The following is a 12,339-nucleotide window of genomic DNA, read 5'->3' as shown; positions in this document are numbered from 1 at the left end:
ACAGATCACATCACTCCGTCCCCTTTTGTGCCATCTATCATGACCTCTTGGTTAACAAGTGCAACAGCTCCTCCAATCCACGGCTGCCACGTCGTTTTCCTTCCGGGTCGATGATTTAGTGTACCGGGGCTCCGCCCCCTTTCTAGGTGACCAAATTCCGCCTAACCCTGGGAATGAATTGTCTGGCCGTACCGTCCAGGGTACTCTGTTCCTTTTACACAATGCCCTCACAGGTCGGGAGGGAGATGTATCGCAGGAAATCACCTCCTGACCGGAATTGCCAACCCCTGGCCAACCATTTAACATTTATTTGACCTTTTTGATGGATGCATCTGATAAATTATAATTCTGAAACAGGAAAGACACTTCGGTAAGACTATTGGTTAATCCAGTCTTTTTGTTAGTCTATTTTTGCTGCCTAAGTTTTGATTTGTAATGTGAAGAGTGCCTTTAATAATGGCTATAAGAAACTGTAGCTCTTATGCTAGCAATTTGTAGTAACTTTAAGCCTTAGAATGTATCTGCAACATGTCGAAAATTCCTGTTGAAGGCTGCCAGCTGGTTTTATTTCCTTTTTACTTTGATGTACAAAAGGACTAATGGGATACAAATATTTCAAATAGTTACCTTAAAATGTGAATCATTAAACATGCATTACAAAAGAAGTGAATGACCAAAAGAGGATTTAAGAGGTGGCCTATGTAAACCTACGAATCAAACAATAGTTGTCTCTAACGAAGTATTCTGATAAGCTAAGTATTGGTTTTGTTTGAATCACTATTGGGCCTTTATCATGTGAACAGAATGTTTACATTCAGCTTGCATTGGTATCCTGCAATAAAGGCAGCCATTATAAAATATCCAACTTTCAAGTAATGGCAGCAATGTACTTTGTGACACATCCTCGCATGCATTTGATGACTCAAATCAGAGGTGGAGTTTTTCTAAAGCACTTGTCCTGAATTGCTATGGGGCATGTTCTTCGGCAGGTGTGCGTTAATATCCAGCAAGGCTTTCAACGCTCAAGTGGTTGTTTCTTCCTACATAGCTACTATTGCTCTGCACATTGACCACACAAGTTGTAGTGTAATTTTGTTTTTTGTAATATGTTTAAGCAGCGTTAACAGTGGAACAGAATTATCATCTTTGACAGGTGACTGATGGACGACCAGATACCTTTTTTGATTAAAAAAGAAAAAAGGCTGTTAATTTTGTATTGCAGGATTGTTAGGCGTTGCTAGGGCACTTGCACATTTCTTTCTCAATTTGATGTTCATTCTATTTTTAATGATCAGAAGTCCAGTTCACTGTTCATGGTCCCTGTACAAAAATGTTTGCTGTACAAAAATTTGCAAATGAAGAGGTGTTTTAGAAAGAGGTTTGGAAGATGCATAAGCATGTTCATAGGATCCGAGTAAAAAGGAATGAAATTCTTTGTTAATGAGACAAACCTTTTATAAGAGTGCTAGCAAATACAATTTGGCTTTAACTATTTTACCAATCCGATTTTATTGTGCGAAGAGTCATTTAGTTATACACATGTTTTTTAGTTTATGTGTGTTTGTTTTTTGTTTTTTTAAATTCAGGATATGCACATTTTTTTTATTCAACTCTATAGTTAAACTGCCAATTCTGCTACCTTTGCTGTAGATAATATGGTGTGAGTTTGAACGACACCACGTGAAGTGATTTGGTACCAGAAAGCAGCAGCAACTTTTCATCTATAGCGTTAAATAAAATAGGTCTTTTTGTTTAGTGTGGTCTACCTATTTAATTTTTTTAAACATGAATAATCTGTAATCCGTATAAAGTCAAGTATGTATTAATAATATAATATGTGACACAGGTTTTGAATTCTTCACTGATTTTTATATTGAAATGCTTAAATCAAGTAAAACCATAACAGCATGTCTTATTTACTTGTACCCAAGCTGGTCTGGTTATCGTTTCCCTGACACATATTTATATATGTTATTATACAGCATGTTATTGTAGTATGGCAAATTGAACAAGTTGTGCCAACTGTGGTGATTTATTGTTGTACTTGAATCCTGGCAATTTTAGATTTGCTTATCTTTACATTTGAAGACTGAACCAGTCAGGAATCATGTGGACACCCCAAAGTAGCAGATACAGTAAATGAACCACAGTTTATATTAGGGGGCAGGATTGCTATTTCAGACAAATAATCTTCAATCTTCTGAGTCTCCTAGATTTCATACATTTGATGTACGACAAGCTATTGGACTATTGGTTTTAGAAGATGTATGTGGTAATTAATCTGTTTATACTTGTCAGTGCTTGCAGTTTTGTGTGCATGAACATTCTTGTACTAAACTAGTTGCCAACAGAACAATCTACGGGAAACACAGTGACACTAAATGAGGCAATTGGTCAGTTCATTCAAGGTTCTTATTGCCCTTTCAAAGCTTCACCTGTGTACTTTAACAGTGTTGAACTTTATTTTATATTCTTACTGTAACGATTTTCTACTATTCTTTCAGCCTTCACTTGGCTGCAGCAAAAGGGCAAGCTGAGTGCCTGGGAGTGATTCTTTCACATGGAGTCGACGTGACAGTACTGGATGCATCAGGTACATTGTCTTGTTTCCTGATTGTATACATGTTTTTTGTTCATATTACATGTCCCTTACGGTTGGATACATGTAAATTAAATAGAAGGGTACTTTCTGCAAGACCAAGCTGCAATTTCTGATCACCTTGGCTCCCCCCCCCCGACAATTATTGAACCCACAATACTTTTCATTTAGGTTTTAAGTACGCCTCTACTGAATATCACTATCTACAGTAGTAGCACGATACATCTATAGTTGATGCTCAGCAAGTTTATATTTAATCCTGAATTAAGTTAACATCAACTGAGTTGTGTCCAGACCCTAGGAACTGGTTTTAAAGCCATGTGATACAGCATAGTTGTTTACAGCTTTCAGATGTTTATTACCATACTCTTATTTTTATTACCTAGGTATTCTACATTTTGAATACTTAAATGCTTTTGCTTATTCTATGAATTCTATAAATGAATCACGTTTTAATTCCTAATCTTTTTGATGTGTCAAGCCTGGGCCTGTTGCAGACTAGAGTTGATTCTAGGCATGATTCCTGCTGGCATGCATAATTGTAATCTCATGTATGCATTCTGCCACATGTATTGCATGATTAATGCTGTTTGTGTTCTGAAACCTAATGACGTCTTATCTTTTTATATAGGTTGTAGTGCTTTACACCTTGCAGCGAAAAACAACCACCAAGAATGTGCCAAAAAGCTTATTCAGGTAAATGTGCATACAATAATTGTGTATCAGGCTGTGGGAATTTGTATTTAGCTTGTTCCAGCTCAAGTGGAGCAAAAGTGGTGGCTTGGCCCCTTTTCAGAAATTGTGTAATTATTCCATAATGTTTACCTAAACACCATGACACAATTTGGCCTGTCCGTTAAAAACAACAGGATTTCAATTTTTTTATTTAATAGAGTGACTTTGTATGTGCGTATAGGTATACTGCATATGGGTCAGTACCAAAAGTGGGAACACAAGGTCAAAATCAAAATGACTTTATATCTTTAGTTATCAAATGTGTAAGGTATGAGTTTATATAACAAGTACCGTGTTTATGCAAATTGAAGTCATCCCTGAATTCAAATCGCAAATCAAAAAACCAAAAATAAAACTCTGAAAGCAAGTCACATTTAACTCTTAGTGGAGAAAAACCCCACAATAATTAAGGGTTAAATGACCTTTTAATTTCTAGGTGCCAGCATGGAACATTGCATTTTCGTACATTAAATCATCAGATTAGGTCCACAACTATTTTACAAATGGGAAAATAAATTATGTACAGTACGGTATGTACAGTATTGAATGGCAGTCCTTGCAGTTTACGGTAGCTGGAAAAGAGTAAATTGCCTTTTAACTATATTTCAGTCAGTTTTATTGTCCTCCTTTGTCACGCTCGCAAGCAAAAATAGCCTTTCGACTGCATCTCACTCTTCTGGCACAGATGCCCCAAATTCTCAGATATCCCAAATTCACGTTCTTCTGCACAGTTTCCCTTTTATTCAGCAAAAAAGCTGTATCATAAAATGTGCATGAAGTTCGCTGTGTAGCCATTTATTTTGTATCAATATCATTTCAAAATATTGATATTGGTGCCTGTCACTAATCTTTTCCATATAAAATCAGTAACAAATAAGATAAACTTAAAATAATTACAATTAACAGTGAGTTTGACTAAGAGCAGTTAACTTATAGTAAAGTTAAAAATAAAATGGGAAAACCCGGTGGGTAGCGCGAAGGATGAAATAGAAATGGTGGAAATGACAAATGACTGCTTCCTAACACAATTTGTGAAGGCACCCACTAGAGGGGAGGCATGCCTTGATTTAGTCTTTTCAAATAACGAAGATAGAATAACTAAAACAGAGGTCAGAGAACCACTGGCAAACTCAGACCACAACATGGTCTCATTTGAAGTGTTTTTTAAATCCCCAAAATAAATGACTAAAGCTAAGGTTTACAATTTTAGAAAAGCAAATTATGAAGGTATGAAACAGAGACTAACAGAAGTAGATTGGAGTAAAATAGAGAAAACACCCACAGAAGAAGGATGGTTGTTCTTCAAAAATGTAGTACTAGAGGCACAAAACAATTATATCCCTAAAGTAGACAAATCTAAATGTAAAACTAAATTGCCAAAATGGTTTAATAGATCAATTAAAAAAAAATATTCAGCGAAAAAAGGCACTTTACAGAGCATTAAAAAGGACCAAAAAGAAAGTACGCAGAAAGAGTACACAGAACTGCAAACGCAAGTCAAAAAGGAAGTTAGAAAGGCCAAGAGAGAAATAGAAATAAACATTGCTAAGGGAGCTAAAACCAATTCCAAAATGTTTTTCCAATATTACAACAGCAAGAGAACATTCAAAGAGGAGATTAAATGTTTAAGAGATACAAATGGCAAAATCGTAGATGAAAAAAAAAAAATAGCAAATATGTTAAATGATTACTTTTCACAAGTTTTTACAAAGGAAGATACTGACAACATGCCCCACATGTCATCCAGTTCCTCTCCAGTTTTAAATAACTTTAGCATAACTGAGGCAGAAGTGTTAAATAAACAAATCCCCTGGGCCGGATGAGATCCTCCCAGTAGTACTCAAAGAAATGAAAGAAGTAATTTACAAACCGCTAACCAAGATCATGCAGCAGTCTCTTGACACAGGGGTGGTACCGACAGACTGGAAAATTGCAAACGTAATACCGATCCACAAAAAGGGAAACAAAACTGAACCAGGTAACTACAGACCAGTAAGCCTGACTTCTATTATATGCAAACTTATGGAAACTATAATAAGATCCAAAATGGAAAATTACCTATATGGTAACAGGGTACTGGGAGACAGTCAACATGGTTTTAGGAAAGGGAGATCGTGTCTAACTAACTTGCTTGATTTTTTTGAGGATGCAACATCGATAATGGATAATTGCAAAGCATATGACATGGTTTATTTAGATTTCCAGAAAGCTTTTGACAAAGTCCCGCACAAAAGATTAATTCTCAAACTGAACGCAGTTGGGATTCAAGGAAACACATGTACATGGATTAGGGAGTGGTTAACATGTAGAAAACAGAAAGTACTGATTAGAGGAAAAACCTCAGAATGGAGTGTGGTAACCAGCGGTGTACCACAGGGATCAGTATTAGGTCCTCTGCTATTCCTAATCTACATTAATGATTTAGATTCTGGTATAGTAAGCAAACTTGTTAAATTTGCAGATGACACAAAAGTAGGAGGAGTGGCAAACACTGTTGCAGCAGCAAAGGTCATTCAAAATGATCTAGACAAGATTCAGAACTGGGCAGACACATGGCAAATGACATTTAATAGAGAAAAGTGTAAGGTACTGCACGCAGGAAATAAAAATGTACATTATAAATATCATATGGGAGATACTGAAATTGGAGAAGGAATCTATGAAAAAGACCTAGGAGTTTTTGTTGACTCAGAAATGTCTTCATCTAGGCAATGTGGGGAAGCTATAAAAAAGGCTAACAAGATGCTCAGATACATTGTGAAAAGTGTTGAATTTAAATCAAGGGAAGTAATGTTAAAACTGTACAATGCACTAGTAAGACCTCATCTTGAATATTGTGTTCAGTTTCTGGTCACCTCGCTATAAAAAAGATATTGCTGCTCTAGAAAGAGTGCAAAGAAGAGCGACCAGAATTATTCCGGGCTTAAAAGGCATGTCATATGCAGACAGGCTAAAAGAATTGAATCTGTTCAGTCTTGAACAAAGAAGACTACGTGGCGACCTAATTCAAGCATTCAAAATTCTAAAAGGTATTGACAGTGTCGACCCAAGGGACTTTTTCAGCCTGAAAAAAGAAACAAGGACCAGGGGTCACAAATGGAGTTTAGAAAAAGGGGCATTCAGAACTGAAAATAGGAGACACTTTTTTACACAGAGAATTGTGAGGGTCTGGAATCAACTCCCCAGTAATGTTGTTGAAGCTGACACCCTGGGATCCTTCAAGAAGCTGCTTGATGAGATTTTGGGATCAATAAGCTACTGACAACCAAACGAGCAAGATGGGCCGAATGGCCTCCTCTCGTTTGTAAACTTTATGTTCTTATGTTCTTATGTAAACACGTTTGCTTATACGAGTAGGACTTGAGTCACATTTTTCATGACTTGGACTCAAGCATTCAGGCTCCCTGACTCGGAGATATTAATGATGAGTCCTTTTTTATTTTCTATTACATAACTAATATTACAGTTACTAGGAAACTATGCACACTAAAATCCAACCCAGCAAAACATTATCCAGTTGCTGGTTAGCCCTGTTATCTTTGCAGCCAGTCATAGTAATAATGAGAAATTGGAAGCGAGTTAGTTTGTAGCGTGAACACCCCCCCCCCCACACCCCCCGCATAATTCCAACTGCAACCATTTTTTTTTTTTTGCATTAAGTTTTATAAGGAATAAATAATGTGTGCATGTTAAACAAGTAATTATTTGGCTTTTAACAAGCCTTTCTCTTTACTACTTTAACCGTGTTCTGAGTTTTTTTTGAATTTCGGTAATATCATTTATAATTTTGCACTGAAAACAATAGAACATTGATCATAATAATTTTGAGTTTACTGAAAACAAAAATGAATGAAAAAAGAATAATCATGTAAGTTATAATCATAGTTTTAGAGGTTCTTAATTCATATCAGAAGGCCGCTATGTGATTAAATATTCTGCTTTGCTTCTAATCTCCATTCGTTCCCAGCACACACTATACTGTTTGAAAGCAATGTCAAAGACTTCACCCAGCAAATTCAGTGTAAAACTAGGCACTAAAGTCTAAAATTGAAAATTGCCAACCATCACAGTCAGATATGTCAGACTGATATGACAGAAGGACTGATGGATAGCAAAAAAAAACGACAGAATAACTTAATACGTCATCTACCATTTATTATGGATGCGGGAAAACACATTAGCAACACGCTGTGCAGCATCAACCTAGATATCTATCTGTGTGAACTGCATGGTTTCATCCCATTATGAACCTACACAAAGGGGAAATGCATAAATCTAATGTTTTTGTGTAAAAGAAAAAGATAAAAAATACATTATCTGAAATCAAATGAACTGAAGCACAGTGTTGTAAATGTGTCATTGAATTAGACTTATTAAAAGTGCAAATGCAATGAAAGTGAAACAACATAACATTTCTGTTTTGCAAAAAAAAAAAATTCAAAATTACTATTTAAGAACTGTGTGTGTGTGTGTGTGTGTGTGTGTGTGTGTATATATATATATATATATATATATATACACACACACACACACACACACACACACACACACACACACACACACACACATACAGTGCCTTGCAAAAGTATCAGACCCCTGACCAATTCTCTCATATTAATGAATTACAAATGGTACATTGAAATCTCGTTCTGTTTGATATTTTATTTTAAAACACTTAAACTCAAACTCAATTATTGTAAGGTGACATTGGTTTTATGTTGGGAAATATTTTTAAGAAAAATAAAAAACTGAAATATCTTGCTTGCATAAGTATTTAACCCCTGTGCTGTGGAAACTCCCAGTTTGCACTGATGAAAGAAATTGCCCTAACAAGGACACACTTACCTTACCGTTGGCCTCCACCTGTGAACCATTAAAGTTTCTGTCACATTTTCTGGATAAAAACCTCACTGTTGAAGAATCATTGGTAAGACTGTGAATCTGAAGGAAAATGAAGACCAAAGAGCATTCTACAGAAGTTAGAGATTAAGTAATACAAATGCATAGGTTAGGGAAAGGGTACAAAATAATATCCAAGTGTTTGGATATCCCAGTAAGCACAGTTGGATCAATTATCAGGAAGTGGAAGCTGCATCACACCACCCAGGCACTGCCAAGAAGAGGCATTCCCTCAAAACTCAATGCTCAAACAAGAAGGAGACTTGTGAGAGAAGCCACAGAGAGGCCAACAATCACTTTGAAGGAGCTACAGAGTTCAGTGGCTGGGAGTGGACTAATGGTGCACCAGTCAACCATATCAAGAGCTCTGCATAACACTGGCCTGTATGGGAGGGTGGCAAGAAAGAAGCCGTTACTCAAAAAGTACCATCTGAAAGCACGTCTGGAGTTTGCCAGAAGGCATGAGAGTGGTTTTGTGGTCAGATGAGACCAAGATAGAGCTTTTTGGCCAAAACTCAAAGCTATGTGTGGCGCAAACCTAACACTGCCCATGCCTCAAGACACACCATCCCTACAGTGAAGTATGATGATGGCAGCATCATTCTGTGGGGATGCTTCTCATCAGCAGGGACTGGGCATCTTGTTACAATTGAAGGAAGAATGGGTGGAGCAAAATACAGGAAAATACTGCAAGAGAATCTGCTTCAGTCCGCTAAAAAACTGAAGCTTGGGAGGACAACCTTGTACTTGGCTTGATTCATGCCAAAGCTGCCCGATTCCAGCCTTGCTGAAGCACCCCCAGATCATCACCGATCCTCCACCACATTTCACAGTAGGTGCGAGACACTGTGGCTTGTAGGCTTCTCCAGGTCTCCGTCTAACCATTGGACAACCAGGTGTTGGGCAAAGCTGAAAATTGGACTCATCTGGGGGTGCTTCAGCAAGGCTGGAATCGGGCAGATTTGTCTTTGTGAAGGACGCATGAATCAAGTCAAGTACAAGGTTGTCCTGGAATAAAACTTGCGTCTGGAGTTTGCCAGAAGGCATGAGAGTGGTTTTGTGGTCAGATGAGACCAAGATAGAGCTTTTTGGCCAAAACTCAAAGCGCTATGTGTGGCGCAAACCTAACACTGCCCATGCCTCAAGACACACCATCCCTACAGTGAAGTATGATGATGGCAGCATCATTCTGTGGGGATGCTTCTCATCAGCAGGGACTGGGCATCTTGTTACAATTGAAGGAAGAATGGGTGGAGCAAAATACAGGAAAATACTGCAAGAGAATCTGCTTCAGTCCGCTAAAAAACTGAAGCTTGGGAGGACAACCTTGTACTTGGCTTGATTCATGCCAAAGCTGCCCGATTCCAGCCTTGCTGAAGCACCCCCAGATCATCACCGATCCTCCACCACATTTCACAGTGGGTGCGAGACACTGTGGCTTGTAGGCTTCTCCAGGTCTCCGTCTAACCATTGGACAACCAGGTGTTGGGCAAAGCTGAAAATTGGACTCATCTGGGGGTGCTTCAGCAAGGCTGGAATCGGGCAGATTTGTCTTTGTGAAGGACGCATGAATCAAGTCAAGTACAAGGTTGTCCTGGAATAAAACTTGCGTCTGGAGTTTGCCAGAAGGCATGAGAGTGGTTTTGTGGTCAGATGAGACCAAGATAGAGCTTTTTGGCCAAAACTCAAAGCTATGTGTGGCGCAAACCTAACACTGCCCATGCCTCAAGACACACCATCCCTACAGTGAAGTATGATGATGGCAGCATCATTCTGTGGGGATGCTTCTCATCAGCAGGGACTGGGCATCTTGTTACAATTGAAGGAAGAATGGATGGAGCAATACTACTAAATACTGAAAGAGAATCTGCTTCAGTCTGCTAAAAAACTGAAGCTTGGGAGGAAATTCACCTTTCAGCAGGACAATGATCCCAAGCACAAGGCCAAAGCAACGTTAGAGTGGCTCAAGAACAAAAAGGTGAATGTCCTACAGTGGCCCAGTCAAAGTCCTGATCTCAATCCCATTGAGAATCTGTGGCACTGTTTGAAAATTGTAGTCCACCAGTGTTGTCCAACCAACCTAAACAACCTGGAGCAAATCTGCCAAGAAGAATGGGCCAAAATCACTCCGACACTGTGTGCAAAGCTGGTACATACTTACCCGAAAAGACTTAAAGCTGTTATTGCAGCGAAAGGTGGCTCTACCAAATATTAATGTGTGGGGGTTGAATACTTATGCAAGCAAGATATTTCAGTTTTTTATTTTTCTTAAAAATATTTTCCAACGTAAATCCAATGTCCCCTTACAATAATTGAGTTTGAGTTTAAGTGTTTTAAAAAAAAATTATCGAACAGAACGAAATTTTAATGTACCATTTGTAATTCAGTAATATGAGAGAATTGGTCAGAGGTCTGAATACTTTTGCAAGGCAATGTGTGTGTGTGTGTGTGTGTGTGTGTGTGTGTGTATATATGTGATATTATATATGTGTGTGTATATATATATATATAATATATATATTATATATATTATATATATATATATATACAGCTCTGGAAAAAATTAAGAGACCACTGCAAAATTATCAGTTTCTCTGGTTTTACTATTTATAGGTATGTGTTTGGGTAAAATGAACATTTTTGTTTTATTCTATAAACTACTGAAAACATTTCTTCCAAATTCCAAATAAAAATATTGTCATTTAGAGCATTTATTTGCAGAAAATGACAACTGGTCAAAATAACAAAAAAGATGCAGTGTTGTCAGACCTCGAATAATGCAAAGAAAATAAGTTCAGATTCATTTTTAAACAACACAATACTAATGTTTTAACTTAGGAAGAGTTCAGAAATCAATATTTGGTGGAATTACCCTGATTTTCAAGCACAGCTTTCATGCGTCTTGGCATGCTCTCCACCAGTCTTTCACATTGATGTTGGGTGACTTTATGCCACTCCTGGCGCAAAAATTCAAGCAGCTCGGCTTTGTTTGATGGCTTGTGACCATCCATCTTCCTCTTGATCACATTCCAGAGGTTTTCAATGGGGTTCAGGTCTGGAGATTAGGCTGGCCATGACAGGGTCTTGATCTGGTGGTCCTCCATCCACACCTTGATTGATCTGGCTGTGTGGCGTGGAGCATTGTCCTGCTGGAAAAACCAATCCTCAGAGTTGGGGAACATTGTCAGAGCAGAAGGAAGCAAGTTTTCTTCCAGGACAACCTTGTACTTGGCTTGATTCATGCGTTCTTCACAAAGACAAATCTGCCCGATTCCAGCCTTGCTGAAGCACCCCCAGATGAGTCCAATTTTCAGCTTTGCCCAACACCTGGTTGTCCAATGGTTAGACGGAGACCTGGAGGAGCCTACAAGCCACAGTGTCTCGCACCCACTGTGAAATGTGGTGGAGGATCGGTGATGATCTGGGGGTGCTTCAGCAAGGCTGGAATCGGGCAGCTTTGGCATGAATCAAGCCAAGTACAAGGTTGTCCTGGAAGAAAACTTGCTTCCTTCTGCTCTGACAATGTTCCATCATGAGTCAAGTTGTGGTACGCATCGGACATTCTGACGATGCACCTCTTTCTATCACAACACCAGCTCTATAGTCCAGATCACGGCTTCTATTATAATGAAAAATTATGTCCACAAACTTGAACTTAAAGCTTATCTATAAACTTCAGGTACATTCAAACAGTATTTCAGTTCCAAAAGAAAATAAGATAATGACAGAAGTTAAAAAAGGCATGTAAATAGAATAGTGTAGCTAGAAAAAATAAATTGAAAATCTTTTTCTTTTTTAATTATTTGTGCATTTTTTCATGAGCGATATCAGACAATGTTTGTTAGGTAAACTGTTCCCTCACTACTACCACTAGTTGAATGAAGATTTGTTTTGAGTTTGTTTCAAGGACTCGTGACTCAGACTCGTGACACTGACATATATACATACATACATACATACATAGTCAACCTCGATTAACTCGACTGGCGAGTAATATGACACCTTCACTTAGTTTGACAGTCTTGGTCCTGAATTTTCTCCATATAAAATGTATACACCCTGCCTTTTTTTATTTTTTTAAATTTTTACCTGCCTCTCTTTTAATT

The 12,339-nt window shown here is 38.0% G+C and overlaps 1 protein-coding gene across 3 annotated transcripts in view; it reads left to right on the top strand.

The window, feature by feature from the left end:
• The window catches only part of rai14 (retinoic acid induced 14), a 62,838-nt gene that overhangs the window by 32,956 nt on the left and 17,543 nt on the right, over positions 1-12,339 (top strand). For all 3 annotated transcript variants that reach the window (XM_041234839.1, XM_041234829.1, XM_041234819.1), the window contains exons 4-5: positions 2,505-2,593; positions 3,231-3,295. In XM_041234839.1, coding sequence (XP_041090773.1) covers positions 2,505-2,593; positions 3,231-3,295 — 154 coding nt within the window. The remainder of the gene's footprint in view (positions 1-2,504; positions 2,594-3,230; positions 3,296-12,339) is intronic.

The sequence above is a fragment of the Polyodon spathula genome, chromosome 2 (genome assembly GCF_017654505.1).
Source record: "Polyodon spathula isolate WHYD16114869_AA chromosome 2, ASM1765450v1, whole genome shotgun sequence".
NCBI lineage: Eukaryota > Metazoa > Chordata > Actinopteri > Acipenseriformes > Polyodontidae > Polyodon > Polyodon spathula.
This window is presented reverse-complemented; position numbering and strand designations above follow the sequence as displayed.